A 17,063-nucleotide genomic window follows, 5' to 3' on the forward strand; every position below is an offset into this window, starting at 1 on the left:
CTAGATACTAGACTCGTCCATTTTTTTTTGTCGGACTTATCTATCAGTTGTCGCGCCGAAGGTATCTCATTAGATGTCCTTTTGTGTTTGACGGTGCCTAGGACACACTTTGATCTCCAGTTCCCGAAGCACGTGGCAATGAATCGAATCGACGAAAGAACAGGCCGTGCTTAAGCTCGAACCCTACGAACGCCAAGCTCTTTCGATGCGCTGGAGAATACAATCCTGAGGCCGAGCGAGCAGCCCACGTTCCGCTTAAGAAAGGCATGGACCACGCCGAGATTATTGAGTTGATTCGACTTGGCCAAGACATACATCGTCAGAAGTGCCGAGAGAACTAAAGGCGATTCCGCAAGAAACAAAACAGCTGGATCAATGACATTGAGAAGACCAACGAGCAACTGCGTGTCGAGGTTGCAGATCTGACGAGCCACCAACGAATTACGGCGACTTTACTCGGCAAGAATAGTATCTGGGTGGTGGGGTCGCGATATTTTCGACTCTTTCGCCATGGCCTTGCCCTTGGGTCCAAAAAAGCGTCAAAGTTTAATCAACAGCTCGACTTCATCCAGTCGAAAATGACCCCCGACGTGGCGACTAGCGTTGGTTACGGACCTGAATCGGTGATGAAGAGTTGGAGGTTTCTGCAATGGTTCGACGACGTTACAGTTGAGCTCGAAGGCTTGGAGGGCAGTGACAAGGTCCTGACTGCAACCACGAAAACGACAGCGACATTCACAGCTGAGACGCTGCGCAACTCGTTTCCCCGCCTATACAGCTCGCATAAAGGGAGTCGTTCTGCTGTCGTTGTATCTGTTTCGAGTCGAGGAGGAAAACAAACGTACTACCTTCTAGCTCTTTGCCGGAATTCCTAACACTCCGCGATGATAAGTCCAGAGGATTGCTGGAGTTAAAAATATCTATGCAAATTCCGGATAATCCAAAAATAAATTTCCGTGTGTATTTTTCGAGATCAGTGGACAGGGTTTCCTAAAAATATATTGTAATAAGCAATAATTGCCATATTATGCCATACCATTATGTATTTCGAGCCGCACGACTCCCCCGTCAATAACTTATTTCGGTAGATTTAGTCCAGAGTAACATATTTTGTCATTTTGAAATCAAAAATTTACTTATCATAACCCTATTGTATTACTTAGTAACCAATAAGAAAGCGGCCGCTGGAGCTACTCGACAACCAACCGTTCATGCTGCTGCTCTGAGCTGAGGCCAGGCTCATTTGTAAATTCCGTGCTGGCATGGATAATCTTCTCTCCCCAACGCGATCACCAGTTTCTCGCTACACCAGAAAGCAGATCTGCGATGTATTTTTCAAGCCAATCCGTGACGAGAATGACGACTGTATGGGTTTCTATCGATGTCGCTGCGGCGTACAGCGGAAACAGGACGCCAAACGTGGCTACACGAACCTAATCAACCACATTTATAGTCAACATCCTGATTATGAAACTACTCTAGACAGTTTTCAAGGCGGCAACAATGGCACACTCTTGTCGTTCGTAGACAAAAAGAGCGCCAATATATTTGGATGGCTAGAGTGGATTGTTGATGCTAACTTGCCGCTCTCATTCTGCGAGAACAGCCTAACGCGACGCTACACGACCCTCAAGCCCATATGTGATGATACCTTGGTCCACTACATGGCAGCTGTTTGCCAGGAAGTGCTGCGCACGTTCAGCGAATTTCTCCCTGAAAGATTTGGTATCGTATTTGACGGGTGGTCTTTCAAAAGTGAACATTACGTGGGGGTCTTTGCCGCTTTTGGTCATGATGGTAAGCGGGAGACTGTACTATTGGCGATGGCGCCTCTACTAGACAAGGAAGACTGCAACAACCATCCCCATCACGATGCTGATGCACATGTTGCGTTCCTCAAGACGATTTTAAAGCCGTTGAAGCGGCGCATCGAATGTGTCCGCTTCCTGGTCGGCGACAACTGTTCCGTCAATGGAAGCATCGCGTCAAAGCTGGGGATTTCGTTGGTCGGCTGTGCCAGCCATCGACTAAATCTCGCTATGACCCAGTATCTGGACGAGTATGAAGACATTTTGGAGAAAATCAACGATCTTATGAAGTTCCTGCGTGGTCTCAATCAGTCGGCAAAGTTAAGGTAAGCCGTATCTGAGTTTTATTCTATATCCGAGTTTTATTTATTTTATTTTTATGCGGACTACATAGACACAAAACACCACTCCGGCCAGTTTATTCGGCAAAAGACTCGATGGTCCTCCACGTTTTCCATGGTGGAACGCTACTTTCAAGCTCAAGCCCTTTCCTGGACTTCCGCGGATGACGACTTAGCAGCGTACATGCCATCCCCACTATAAGAGAGCCAGCTGCGTTCAACGCTTGACGATCTGAAAGGATTTTGAGTCGGTAAGCAAGAAGCCTCCACGAGGAAAAGGGAAATTTAAACCCTCGGCAAAAAGTTTTCCTGGTCTTTGTTTTGAAAGGCCCTCCCGGTAAAAAGACCACCGCGCGCTCAAAAACTATTGGTTTCCCACCGGCTTCCCCCCAAATTCCCGTATTCCCGCAAATATCTCGAAAGGTGTGGGGTTAAAGATTCGAAAAGGAGACCCGCTTTGAGCGAAATCGTCCGTCAGTCATTGTGTCCGCCTATCAACTCAGCAGCCGCACCCACAGGAAATAAAAGCTCAGCTTTGCTGAGCAAGCACTTAAGAAGCGGAAGGTGGATGCGCAACAGCAACCGAGGTAGGAGCTTTTTAAATGTCGTTGTCATGTCAATTTGACCAATTCCTTTTGTATATGAACAGATACGAGTTGGTGCAATACATTCCACCGACGTCTAATATTGCCGAACGTTTTTTTAGCCAAGCTGGAATCGTGTTGTCTCCTCAGCGGCAAGCCATGGCGCCGGCCCAACTGGAAAACATCCTATTTCTCAAGACAAATCGCCGATATTGGAACGTGGCAATGGTGCAGATGGTTGGTAAGCAGAATTGAATTTGAGGTATGCATAATGTATTTCATCTTTGTCAAGGGTGCAATAATGTATTTCATGTCGGCTCTACCATGCTCACCATTATATATTTCATCAGTTGTTTACCATATAATTGCAATACTATTCTAGGAAACCCTGCTCGTGATGACATCGAACACACAGGATTGTGGGATTAAAAAAGTACATATGAAAATATTGAATGAGAGAGCAAGACTCACGAAAATGTTGATTGCAGCCTATTTAACAATCACGTGGCTCGTGAAGACAGCGTGGACGAAGCTGCAATGTGACTAATCAACGCGTTTCTTTCCCTAGATTACTAGACTCGTCATACTTTTTTTTGTCGTCACTTATCTATCAGTTCAACGCGTCGAAGGTATCTCATTACGATGTCATTTTGTGTTTGACGTTGCCAAGGACACACAACGTTCTCCAGTTCCCGTAAAAAGTGGCAATGAATCGAATCGACGAAAGAACAGGCAGTGGGGAAGCTCGAACCCTACGAACGCCAAGCTCTTTCGATGCGCTGGTGAATACAATCCTGAGGTCGAGCGAGCAGCCAACGTTCCGCTTAAGAAAGGCATGGACCACGCCGAGATTATTGAGTTGATTCGACTTGGCCAAGACATACATCGTCAGAAGTGCCGAGAGAACTAAAGGCGATTCCGCAAGAAACAAAACAGCTGGATCAATGACATTGAGAAGACCAACGAGCAACTGCGTGTCGAGGTTGCAGATCTGACGAGCCACCAACGAATTACGGCGACTTTACTCGGCAAGAATAGTATCTGGGTGGTGGGGTCGCGATATTTTCGACTCTTTCGCCATGGCCTTGCCCTTGGGTCCAAAAAAGCGTCAAAGTTTAATCAACAGCTCGACTTCATCCAGTCGAAAATGACCCCCGACGTGGCGACTAGCGTTGGTTACGGACCTGAATCGGTGATGAAGAGTTGGAGGTTTCTGCAATGGTTCGACGACGTTACAGTTGAGCTCGAAGGCTTGGAGGGCAGTGACAAGGTCCTGACTGCAACCACGAAAACGACAGCGACATTCACAGCTGAGACGCTGCGCAACTCGTTTCCCCGCCTATACAGCTCGCATAAAGGGAGTCGTTCTGCAATTCTCGCGGATAAACTTCTTGGACAACGATTTGTTTTCCACGGGAAAACGGTTTTTAATTGGGATCATACTAGAGGACGTGTTTCAAGTGTGCAGATTCAGAACGATTTGCTCTCGCCAATGGTGTTCATGCTGAGAAGTTTGGAGGATGCAATTCAAGTGTACCAAGGCGCGCTCATGGATCTGAACGGCCACGTAAAGCGGGAGGGTGGTTGTTCTCAATACATCAACCGAGGACACAGACTACCTTGAGTACGAGTTGTAGGTTCGATAAGTCGTTGTACGTTAACAATCGAAAGTACTGCAAAGGAACAATATTTTGAATATGTTACAATCGGTTTTAATAAGAATTGCAATACCTGGTACTTACAATAGTAAAGCGATTTTGGGGCACGTAGCCTCTGCATAAATCGGAATGTGGTGCCTTTTAGCAGCAGTAGCATACCACAACATGTATTGTACCATCTTTCAAAAGAAGATGATGAAGGCTGCAGCATTTTGACCATGACTCTTCTATTTTATTCCTACCAATGCCATATTACGTGACGAATGTAAAAATCATTAGATTGTACAATATTTGGTTTTCATTTTGCAATCTTCTACGACCAGATCTCAATTCCTCAGCATTCGCCGATAGTGCGCAGCTTCTCCCTGTAAGTCATTCGTCGAGGGCGCTTAAGGCGTCGCATGTCCGAAGCAAGCGCTTACTACCGATATAATACTTCTGGGTATGGTTCACCTCCGACTGCACCACCCTCAGCAGGGAATTGCCGAGAGAGCGTTGCCATTGGCGAAAGGAGTTTGCGCATAAAGACGCGAATCGCCAGCTCACATTCGGCTAAGAAGGTGCTGGCGAAATTGATAACTCCTTAAGCTATATAATCTCGCGATGGCGGAGGTGCTGGTGAAGAGAAGTGCCCTAACTATTTTCTTTTTCGTTTTAGGAATGTAGATTTGGTCTTTATTGCTAAAACTGCGAAGTGTGAGACACCCACACGGTTTTTATTTATTTATTTCTGGCGAACAGCTTTGTAGTGAGCTTAAAAAAAAAATGCAAACTACTAATGCACTAGGACTTGTGTAGCCCGCTGACGATTTCTACTGTACACTAACGTGGTGATTGCTAACAGGTAAGTGTGTTAAGCGTCTTATAAGCTTAGCTATAAATCATTCTACTAATTTACCCCGGCAACATTATGCTAGCAATTAAGACGACTATCAATACATCTCATGTACGTTTAGCTATCAAATATGTCAGCTCTTTACAAAACTCAAACAGTTATCAACTGGTATTTTAACAGTATTTCTTGCGAACACTAAGTAGCGACACAGCATCTGCAAGAAGAATGAGACTGCATTATTGACAAACTTTTAAATCTACACGTACAGTAGATGTGTTATGTAGTATCAATATCATTTTTTTTTAATCTCCAAAACATTTTTTCTCAGAGAGTGGACGCCTTCCAAAACCAAGAAAACAATCGCCTGAAGTTCTCTAACTCGAACTACAATAGTTGTGCTGAGGCAATAGGTACTTCAGCAAATAGTCGAAAAGCGTGCGAAAAAGTCGTTTTCGGAACGAAACATATTAATTCGATAGAGAAGAGCACGTTCTCGTCGGCTGCCGTGAAACGACCTCTTGGCGGCAATTTACAGTAATCAACAGACCGCTGCTAGCCTTCGCCACTATCAGCCTCATAGACACACAAGCTTAACACGGCGAAAACTAGCATGTCCAACATACTGGGCAAAGCTCGCCATTGCATCCTCGATAACAGAGTTCAAAACTGTTTATGTACCCTTACTTGCTCAGTGTCTCCATAACACTCTTCACATGAGGTGGGTACAGCTTCGAAACGATACCCTGGCGGCCCAACACGTCGACTTGCTCACGCACAAGCTGTAGCGCCTTCTCCAGTTCGGGGCTGCCAGATTTCAGTGTTTTGTTCTTGTCCTTGATGCGGCGTGTGGCGTATGCGCGGAAGTTGTAGGTCTGTTTTAGTCCAAAATCAGCAGATACATGGTTTAGTTTAATCTAATTTTCGCTGGATAGAAGGAGAGATGGCAGCAGCAAAAATCTGCAACAGAGTTAACAGACGCAGGACCACACGACACGCACCTCGAACTTGGCTGCATTGCGCAGCATCTCGCGGTACAGACGCAGGACGGACGACGACGACGCCATAACTACTACCAACTAGAGGTGGAGGAGTCTACACTGTTTGTAGCCAATCGCATTTCGTTTAGCCTTCCTTACAAATGCCAAGTTTAAAATCCTTGCTGAACATGTAAGGCACAACCTTCGTACAACCGTTGTCGGTTGCACGCGGCATACCGGTATCTGATTCAATGGCACTGCCCGCATCTGCAGCGTCCGCTATCTGCAGCTTCCTAACGGGTCTGGACGCCATCTCGCTGTCCCACACGAGCTCCTTCTGGCTTCAACACCTCAGCGTTTCTTCCTACTGGCAACCAAAGCTCCCTACTCTCGCTGACCCGCTGCACGCCGCCGCGTACAAGGCCTTATTCCTTCGCAGTCGATCGCTGGGCTTCAAAGGTCTGATAAAATCTGATTCCAGTGTCAGAACCTCTGATTCATATCAACCCCCCAAAGTCCAATTATCAAGTCTCAGAGACACGAGCTTCAGCTTCGACGTCTGGTTCGCCCTGCTACCGGAGCAGCCTGACGGAGCGTACACGGGCGGTATCCTCTACGGCCTCCAGTCGGTGCACGCCGAGAGCCGCGTGTGGCCAAAATTCCACCAGCAGTTCGTAGTAATAAGCGCCTTAGGCGACTTATTCTGCTCTGTACTCGACTATCGCCCCGTGGTCAAGAGCAACCTCCAAGTGGGAAGATGGTACCATCTCGCTCTGACTTACGACCATCAAACGCACCGTCAAGACGTGTATCTTGATGGAGAAAAGCTTCGATCTGACACAGGAACGTTGCACCGAGAGATGGACTTCCTTAAGTACGAACAAGTTGGAACGGGGTGCATTACAGCCAATGGGCTTCACTTCCCCAAGCCAGGACACTTGGGATGGTATGGCTTTCATGGGGTTATAGACGACTTTCGAGTGTGGCGTGGGCTGCTGTCGGCAGAAGATGTAGCCACTTTATCTAGTGGCGAGGATGTAGTGGAGAAACACTTAATAAGTTCGTTGAAAGTGGGTACAGGTTCGTCACAAGGGCTCAGGTGGAATATCTGCGCTGTTCGCTGTTCAAGGCCGAGAGAAGGGCCACAACTGCACATGGCGACGCAGAGTAGGAGCAGTCGACTTGCCATTACGAGACCGGAACAATTACCAGCAGATGCAGTCGAGTTGCTGTGCAGCTACCTTGACTGGGTTTGATGCATTCCACTTGTCGCACACGAACTTTTGGTGGCTGACGTATTTTAGAGACGAAGAAATCTGGAAGCAAATTTTAGAATCTAGAACAGTATCAGATCTAGATCCGATCTGGAAGAAACAGTACATGACGTCGCGGTCGATGGTGTTCAGGGGCCTGCAAGGTAACGATGATCGACACATTGACTCGTACGCGTACTTGGCAAGTGCTGGACGTGAACAACCACACCCGTCTCGCTCCCGCTTGACTTTTCTGGGCAGCGAGAGCTTCAGCTTCGACCTTTGGTTCAGTCTGATGCCAGCAGCGGATGGAGAAGCGTTTGGTGGCATTATCTACGGCCTGCAGTCGTCCAGTCGGGAGAGTCGACGCTGGCCACACTTCCATCAACAGTTCGTACTTGTGAGCTCTACTGGAGATCTGTACTGCTCCATCTTGGACTCGAGACCTGTAGTAGCGACGAAGCTGGACTCAAATCGCTGGTATCACCTCGCACTGACCTACGACAACGAAACACAGAGTCAAGACGTGTATCTGGACGGCGCTAAGGTCCATTCGAGTACCGGTACACTTCACAACGAGTGGGGTTACCTGACTCATGAGCAGATCGGCACGGGATGCATCACAGCTGGTAGTCTGCACGTCCCTCGCCCTTCCTACGTGGGTTGGTATGGCTTCCACGGTATCCTCGACGACTTTCGCGTCTGGAATGGTAAATTACTACAGGACGACGTGAAGCTACTGGCTCGTGGTGGACAACTACCACGCCAAAGACTGCGAGCTTCAGTGAAGACAGCGACAACATTCGAGGACTCAGCACGACCGCTCTCGTGGGTAAATGTCCAGCTGACTATGTGCACTCGACCAACAGAAGGGAAACACATGCAACTGGTATCTTTTCAGTCGTCCAAACAGCCCAATTGCACCATCTCTTGAGTTTCTTTACATGGCTAGAGACTTATCTCGGACGACCAAGCGCTCTGGAGATGTTGACTCGACTGGCGTCGCATGCGTTCGTACTGCTGTCGCTGCTGCTGCTTCACCTTCCGCTCCGTCTGCACAGCTTCCGCGTCTTCTTGCGCGCGAAGCAAATGGCAACACTCGAAGCGACCCCGAGCACGAACAACAGCGCGCCCATACACGCCGCCAGAACGAGGGGGAGGCCCAAAACGACACGCCGCTGGACGTCGTGGGCACAATGCACCGTGGCCCGGCCCACGACTTACTCACACACTCACAGCGCCGGTTGAGGCATCTCCCTGTCCGGACAAACGTCGATCTCGGCCCGTGGGCTCGTCGGTGAGCGGTTTGGACAGTGCAGTCCGCGTCCGTACGACAGAAGGCCTTGCCGCGCACCTCCACAAGTTTATTCTCTTCATCTTCGTACTCGTCGAGGTGGTCCAGGATCCACCGACGCGTCGGGTGTGTCGATGGATCGCAGCCTACACTCATGAGTGAGCCAGGGGACAGATCTTGGTACACGCGAATGTAGTCGAGCTTCAGGTACATGGGGAAGGCGTCGCAAATGGCGTTCGCGACGGGGTCCAGTCCGTCGCCACGACAGACATTCTTGGGGTTGGGTGGCTGCGCTCCCCACTTACTCGACATGGCTACATTGAAGATGAGATACATGGGCTCCTCGATCATGATCTTGCTCGGGTTCTTGACGCTCGCTCCTTGCGGAGGCTCCGTGATCGTCTTGGCTGGAATCTCGTACAGTGGCTCACCCGACAGCATCCAACGCACGTAGCCATGTGGACCCGACACCCACTCGACTTGGTACTGCACCCAGTCAGTGTATGCTGCCATGTGCACGGGCCAGTTCGCAGACAAGGCGTCCATTTGAAAGGCGAAACTCGAGTCGTCTTGGGGCAACACTGGCGCGTCGTCACGAGGGTGGCAGCTCGGGTCGGAGTTGCCAGCACTACAGATGAAGTCGCCCATGTACGAGTTCATGGCCGAGAAGCACGTGCCGTTCGAGTTGATCCCCCAGCGATCGTCACCTTCAACATTGATATAGTCGAGATCCGAGTTGATATCGAGGGAAGCTGGACACGTGGTGACGGAGCATACGTTGTCTTCGATACCGGCACTCAGTGCGGCTTGCACGGTGGTGTAGCGCTGCGTCTCGCTCACGTTTTGTAGGCAGAAATTGTTTGCAGCGTAGCGCATGTTCTGATACCACGATGGGTGGCCACGTGCACTTAGATACACGCTCTCGGGGATGCCTGGGACGTTGCTACCTGGTGTTTCGCACGAGCTGGAGTAGATGCAGAGCTTGTTCTCGTCCTCCGGTGGGATAACGCGGAAGTCCGGCGGCATGCCTGGCCCCACTTGGATCGACGCCGAGATGGTGGTGCCTCCACCTTCGACGATATCGATCTCGGGCGCCCCACGTCCTTGGTGAGGGTTAAGTCCAGAGCCTGGATGCGACTCGCATGCGTTAATACGCTGGTTGGCTGGCGTGAATGTATCCGGGTCGCAGGCATCGTAGGAAAATGGCCACATCCGGTTCGTTGATCCGCTGAAGATCGCACGACCGAGATTCCCCATCATCCAGATCCCAGGCCATGTCGGGTAATAGCGCAGAGATCGAACTCGAGCGCTCTCGTCCAGACGAATGTCTGGGTTTCCAGACTCCTCAGAAAGAGCTCCTGGGAGTTGAGCACGAACTTCGACCATACCTCCTTGGATGCAAAACTTGTTCCACGACTGCACCATACCTCCGCGATAGAACTGACATACCAAAAGAAACATTTGGTTAGATGTTTTTAACTTTCACACAGTTCAGGGCGATGGAACTTACAAAGGTGACGTTCTCAAAGCCTGGCGTTTGGAGATAGCTATTCCAGACTTGGAGCTGAAGAACGGAGTCTTCCAGCTCAATCTGGAAGCTACAAACGTCGTGGACCTCGTCACACACTGTCGTTGTCTTGTTGTGTGCATAGACTTCCATTGCGTCGTTCACACCGTCCGGTTTCTCGATGGACGTCCACAAGTGATCGTCTCCTGGTCGAAAGGACCTCCCGGGAGTATTGAACTCGTCACTCATGACCAAATCCCAGGTATCGCCGCGTGACGTTTTCCAAGTATAACGCTCTTGTGGGGTGTCGGGATCCATCCACATCGTAAGACCCGACTGCGTTGTTAACTGGTTGTCCGGTCTTTTCGTTCGAGCAGCCAAGCTGTGGTGGACTTGTGCGAGCAGAAGTATGGAGGATATCAACGAGAGTCTCGGTAGTCTCATCGTGCCGAAAGTTGTGTCTCGAATCTGTTTTTTTTTGCTGCTGCGCATTGTGGGAGCCTGGGACGTGTCCATTTACGGACTCGGATTTTTCGGGGACAAGAACTGGTTTGTTCTAACGGTATATTGGAGACGTCATTTCGTAAGAAGTGAAGCTGAAATTGATGGCTGCTGACATCTCGTTGATGGATCTTAATGATAGCATTTTAAGCAACCCTCGCTGATACAGCTAGCTGGTGGGGCAGAGCGGATATTTTAATTTTGGAAATATATGGAAATTTTTCACAATTACACTAGACTTGACAGCTGGTCGACTTGCTTTTGAATAAGGAAGTCACCAACTATTGGGTAGAAAAAGGCAGGGAAAACTACAAACTGGGATACCGACGGCTTCGGTATTAGCGGTTCAGTTCTGAATTCAGATTTTTAAAAAAATCGAGCGGCTAGAAGGACCTGGCTTCATTCGCCCCACACCCCCCCCGGTTCGCCGCGCTCCATTAAAGCTCACCTCCTTCTATCGCTACGATGTCTGCTGCGACGCCCAAGAAGAGAAAGCGCGAGGAGGAGAAGGAGGAGGAGAAGGAGGAGGCTACGGAGCCCATGCAGGAGTTCCGCCAATTCCAAGGCGTATTTTCGTGTTGGGAAGCATTTCAAGATGCCTTTGATAGGTAAACATGAAGTTGTGCATTGTTGAATTAATGAACGGTGTGCACTAATGTATCGCTATGCTTCCTTCAGCTATCAGCAGGAGACACACCAATTATACAAGATTCGCTCCGCCGTTTCAGTCAAAGACCGCAACAAAGCTCGCACCAAGCAGGCTGCGAGACGAGAATCTACTGCTGAGCTATGGGACGAATCCCTCGGCAATTATGCGGTGTATTTCATTTGCACACACGGCTGGCAGTTCAAGCCAAGAGGCCAAGGAAAGCGGACTAACCACATTATCCGGGCAATCCAGTGCCAGGCTAAACTGAGCGCCAACTTGGTGAAGGGGAAGGATGGACTGTTCCAAGTTCGCGTTTCGAAACATTACGCAAGCCACAACCACGCCGTCGGCCCTGCCGTGTACTATTCGTATTCAGAAGCCCGACAAGTCAGCTCCCCCGCCACGAAAGGCGTTGTGAAAACTCTCGTACAAGGTACAGTGTTGATCTTGCTTACAGACCTGAGCGTGTGTCTAAACGTACTATGCAGCCGGGTCGAAAAAGAAGAAGATATTGCGGTATCTTAAGGAGGTTTCTGGGAAACCTATCTTGCCTAAAGACGTGGAGAACCTTATAGCGAAGATGCGTAGAGAAACCTACACATCGCAGGACGATAACGTGCGCGTCTCGCAGCTACTTAAAGACTTCAGTGAAGTTCCTGGAAACGCTGTCAACGTGTTCAGAGACCAACAAACAGGTCTGACATCATGCATCACCTTTCAAACGGCTTTCATGAGGCGAATGACTCGCAAGTTTCCAGAGGCAGTGTGTATCGACGCTACATACGGTACAAACATCAATCGGTACGCATAATTGGTTTTGCGATCACAAACTCGTGGATTGTTGGTTGACTAATCACCAATTTTTATGTTATGTGCGCATATAGATATCGATTATTTAGCTTTATGGTCACCGACAAGTTTGGATGTGGTGCATTTGCCCAACACGCCCTTATCGATGGAGAGAGCAGGTCCAACATGCAAAGTGCTGTGTCTGCATCCAAGGAAAACAATCCCGCTTGGAAGAAGGTCAGAGTGATAATCATTGACAAGGATTTCACTGAACTCGCATTGTTGAAGGATGCGTTTCCGGACGCTGTTGTGATTTTGTGCCATTTTCACGTCATCGACTACCTTAAACGAGAGGTGAGCAAGAAGAACTATGGATTTACGAACTTTGGGAAGACTCACGTGAAAAATTTGGTGACGCTGATGGTGCGTGCTGAGACTGAAGAGTCCTTTGATCACTATCTCTCTGCGTTGAAGGAGTTGTATGCAACGAGGCTAGCTTTCATGGATTACCTCGAAGAGAATTGGTTGAACTGCAAGGATTTGTGGTGCATGTTTAAGCGTGGTAATATTCCTCATCTCGACAATAACACAAACAACCGTCTAGAGGCAAGCTGGGGTGCCGCTAAGGGCATTTTGAATCGGCACATGGCAATGGACGAATGCATAGACCGCTTACTTTTCTTGCAACAAGCCGCGGAAGATGGGTGCTGGACGAAAGTGAACCGCGTTGGTTGCCGTTACAACCTTCACTACGACGAGGAAATGAGCGTGTTGGCGAAGCTTGCTACCCGTCACGCTTGTGATTTGGTAGAGGATGAATACAAGCTTAGTGGACAGCTAACATACGACACCTCCAACGACAAATTAAGGCCGTCGTTCGTAAGCTTGACCCGTGTAGAGTCAAATGTCACGTATGCTGTCAGTGTGGAGAAAAATCAGTGCAGCTGCAGTTTTTATCGTACATTGCAAATTGCTGAAGAAGAAGACGATAATGACGAAGCTGAAGATACTGTGCCAAATTTTACTGTGAAAGATGTCGAAGCTCCGTCTACTCGTGTCTTAAATCACAACGAAAAGTATCGCGCTGGGATTGCAGTTTGCCAGAAAATAGCAGAAACTATCTCTGATAAAGGATCGCGGAGCTTCCACAAGTGGATAAACTACCTAACGAAGGTGGAATCGCTTGCCAGGCTCGATGGTGCTGTCCCTGACCTCTCAGAAACCACGATGACCCTGACCTCTCAGAAACCACGATGACCCTGACCGTTGGTGAGCAAGTCACCAACTCTCCTCTTGTTAGTGAAGAAGTCACCAACTCTCCTGATGTTAGTGAAGAAGTCACCAACTCTCCTGATGTTAGTGAAGAAGTCACCAAATCAAGTGTGGTTGTCGCAAATTGTGATGATATTGGCGAATCAATCGCCAATTCAGTGGATGCCGATACGCCTGGTTCCAAAGTGATAGTCCCGCAAGTTAATGGCAATGGTGAATGTGCATCCAGTTCGCTTGGGATTGGTGATATTGCCACGAACTCAGTCAGCGATACAACGCGTACAACGCGAAGACGGCTTGATATGGCTTCTGAGAATACTGGTGCAGTTAAAACCCCGATCATTCTACTCAATCCAGCCAGCAACCCTGCAGGACGACCAAAGGAGAAGAAAGCAACAACAAAAAGCCAAGGCGCGCAAAGAGCTTCAAGAAACCAAGACCCTTTCGAAGCAGTTGACAACTGTTGGCGACATAACACTTACAACGCTTCGTGAATATGTTGACCAAAAAAAGTTGTCTCTCGCGTCAATCGACCCAGTCTTTTCGGCTATTCGCCCGATGTTTGGAGGGGCCATATATAAACGGCCAAAGGCACGCTTGAAAAGACGTGGAGAAGAGCTGCAAGTTGAAACCAACATTCGGTATGTCATCCCGGAAGTTCTGGTGGACAAATCAGTAGCAGCAGCAAAAAAAGCAGTGTTTCGAGAACAGACTGCCAGCAAGAAGACACCCACACTAGGCGAAATTGGAGTGCATATTTTGGGCGTGGGGGTCTTTTCACTACAAGACGTGAATACTATGAAGGAATGGCATACTCTCTCGAAGAGAATCAAAAGCACGCGAGACTTGATCAAGTGGGTTCAATCAAAGCCGGAAAATGGTGTGCAACAGAGCATTCTCTCCACGCTGCCTACTTTGAATATGTATTCCGCATTCAAGTCTCGGATCGCAGAAACAATTCTTCAGTTTCAAGATCTAACTAGGTTTGCGGGTGAGAACTGGCTGTGCGACGGGTGTATATTTGTTGCGGCACTACACGCGGTCAAACAAGCACAACCGATTGGTAAAAACAGAGGTGGGGTTACTGAAGTATTGGTTGTGGACTCCGTTTTTCTCGGTTTTGAATTGGAGGTCGATCGAAAAAGATTAATTGACATGGACAAGCACATACTAACAAAGGTGACAATGGACGCATCGTTTTTTTTCCCCGTAAACATTTCGGTGGACGTGCCACATTGGTGTGCCGCAATTGTCGACTTCCGAAGCTGCTCGATCTGGATCTATGATCCGAAACAAAAACTTGACTATATCGACGAAGTTGAAAGGATCATGAAGAGTTACGTGGTCCCGCTGATCGATCCTGCGTTCAAGTTTAGGTTCAAATACTCGTCTTCATGGCTGCAGAAAGATGGATACAACTGCGGTGTTCTCATTGTAAAGTGGTTTGAAACCTACCTAAAGGTCGCAATGAACACGAAGCAACAGGAAGACTTGCGTGCACTGACACCTGAGCAAATACCAGAGAAGGATATTGAAGAGTGCAGGTACAAAATGTTCGAGACGATATGGCTCGATATTTTCGATAACTAAAAGGCATACAATACATGTAGCGCATACCGTCGTCATTATGGTATGGTTGTTGCATGTCGAGTGCCACATGCTGCTGCGCCGCCTCGCAGACGACACGGTCGTCGAGGCACTGACGGAAAGCAGGTCCCAGCAACGAATGCAGCAATGCGATTTCACAGAGTCCGAAACTTGTGTGCCATACATAGGCTTTTAAATATTTTTCACAAATACTCTTCTCATACCGGCTCATACCGGTCTCTCGTTCGTACGATAAATTCGGAAAACAAGCTTTTTTCTACCCAATAGTTGGTGAACGTAGGGAGAGCCTTTGAATAATCCTTTGGCAATACATGAAGTCTCTAACTTGAAGCTCGGTAAAATGCGATGCTAGAAAAAAAGAAGTTACTCTTTATTTTACATTTCAGTGCTTTTGTCCTTTTCACTTCGTCAATTTTAAAAATAAACAGATACTGTTTTAATAAATCGAGGTCATTAAAAAGTACAAATCGATCAAGCTGGTAGAACCAGCCAAATCGATCGATCTACCATTTAGTCCACACCGATATCCAGTAAATCGACCATTTTTGCCGTTTTGAAATGGTAATTCGATTACAGACTAAATAAATCGATGCCTGCCTCTTCCTATCTCATTTTTATGCATGGTTATATGCGCCGAACAGCTCGATCTACGCCGTAAAACGGAGGGACATTCTTTCTGCAAAGCACAATAACTCTTTTGTCAAGCATCGCATACCAGTCGGTAAACCTTTGATTTTTTACCACATTAAATGTGGTCAGAATAAATAAAAACTAAGTTTGACCACATTTAATGTGATCATTAACTGTGGTCAAAATCAAAGTCTTACCGACTGGTAGTTAACTTCCGTAGTAGGTATCGACATGGAATCACGTGCTCATATTTTTAAAGTAAATTTTATTGAAAGGTCATTCATGTGGTAGAGTGGCAAGTAACGATCATCTTAGACATAATATTTTTCTAAAGTTTTGTGAAAAACATAATTCTAGAAACGATAGCTCATTTTGAGTCCATTCGAAACGAAATGATTGTTTGGTATTTAGCCTAAAAAGGCGTTATGCACACCATCACGTCCGTACGTTACGGCATGTACTTTAAAAGTTATGGTCAATTAAAAAAAAGCAAATACCTCGGAGCTGGCTGGGCTTAGTCAAATTTATTTTTGTCTTTTACGAGCTAGAAACTAAGAAGAAGCAGATAGGGTTTCCGACCGCTCAACGGTCACTAGGACTGTTTGAAAAGGGTTTCACTGCGATTTGAGCTTGGTTCTCCAATGCGCTTGGACGATTATTTTTCGCTTGTCTGGACCAGTTTCGTTCTGTAACCACTTTTCCGGTTTTAAATGCCGGCGCTCCTGTGTCGCTACTCGCGCCTAGAAATACATTTTGTCCATTTTCTCCAGATTGAGAAAAATGAAGACTCTACTTAAAAAGGCTTATGTTACGTTTTAATGGACTCAAAAGCAATGTTTTAAGGGATATTAGAAATAACAGCCGAGCTATTAATAGCGAGTCCAGGACTCCGTAAAATTGAATTATCAGGTTGATAGTTGTGAGAATCTGCAAGCAATTAATTACTGAATAATCGCGATCATTCTGACAGAGCCGGTGGCTACCGGTTTCGACAGCGTACACGTCCCAGAGCTCCCTTTTTATTGACAGCGACATGCTCTTGCGTAGGTCTGTCAGAACCAACTTCGTAGCAGAGAAAAACCGCTTGCAATCATTTGACGTTTGGAGGAACAAAACCGACGTTCATGTACCGCTGGCGCTAATTTGACTTGCGTCTCTTGAACGCGCTGCGAGCAATCGAGGGTCTTTCCTCAGGCGTTTCGGCTTGACCGTGATCGTCATCAGCTAGCCTGAGCATCGCACACGCCGAACGTTCGGCAGCATTAAGTGCCTCGTGGTGTTGCGTCTTGACGATGCCTGACTCCAGTGGCTGCTTGTTGATAATGGTAGCAGCCGTTCCCAAGCGGTCGTCCAGTTG

At 47.8% G+C, this 17,063-nt stretch overlaps 4 protein-coding genes across 4 annotated transcripts; 2 read left to right on the forward strand and 2 right to left on the reverse strand.

The window, feature by feature from the left end:
• Window positions 1-5,343: 5,343 nt before the first annotated feature.
• On the reverse strand, window positions 5,344-6,290 carry PITG_14048 (uncharacterized protein; the record flags this gene model as incomplete). The annotated part of the gene is made up of 3 exons (XM_002899139.1): window positions 5,344-5,347; window positions 5,911-6,098; window positions 6,225-6,290. The coding sequence occupies 3 exons, from the start codon at window positions 6,288-6,290 to the stop codon at window positions 5,344-5,346; spliced, it is 258 nt and encodes an 85-aa protein (XP_002899185.1).
• Window positions 6,291-6,454: 164 nt separating this feature from the next.
• PITG_14049 (uncharacterized protein) lies at window positions 6,455-7,449 on the forward strand (the record flags this gene model as incomplete). The annotated part of the gene is made up of 4 exons (XM_002899140.1): window positions 6,455-6,662; window positions 6,741-6,952; window positions 7,031-7,183; window positions 7,381-7,449. The coding sequence occupies 4 exons, from the start codon at window positions 6,455-6,457 to the stop codon at window positions 7,447-7,449; spliced, it is 642 nt and encodes a 213-aa protein (XP_002899186.1).
• Window positions 7,450-7,583: 134 nt separating this feature from the next.
• PITG_14050 (uncharacterized protein) lies at window positions 7,584-8,390 on the forward strand (the record flags this gene model as incomplete). Its single annotated transcript, XM_002899141.1, has 3 exons — window positions 7,584-7,603; window positions 7,664-8,202; window positions 8,272-8,390. 3 exons carry the CDS (start codon window positions 7,584-7,586, stop codon window positions 8,388-8,390), a joined length of 678 nt encoding a protein of 225 aa, XP_002899187.1.
• Window positions 8,391-8,404: 14 nt separating this feature from the next.
• PITG_14051 (beta-glucan synthesis-associated protein, putative) lies at window positions 8,405-10,581 on the reverse strand (the record flags this gene model as incomplete). Its single annotated transcript, XM_002899142.1, has 4 exons — window positions 8,405-8,509; window positions 8,652-8,687; window positions 8,769-10,190; window positions 10,261-10,581. The coding sequence occupies 4 exons, from the start codon at window positions 10,579-10,581 to the stop codon at window positions 8,405-8,407; spliced, it is 1,884 nt and encodes a 627-aa protein (XP_002899188.1).
• Between the last annotated feature and the right edge of the window lie 6,482 nt (window positions 10,582-17,063).

Source organism: Phytophthora infestans, genomic scaffold (assembly GCF_000142945.1).
Source record: "Phytophthora infestans T30-4 supercont1.32 genomic scaffold, whole genome shotgun sequence".
In the NCBI taxonomy this organism is placed as follows: Eukaryota; Oomycota; class Peronosporomycetes; order Peronosporales; family Peronosporaceae; genus Phytophthora; species Phytophthora infestans.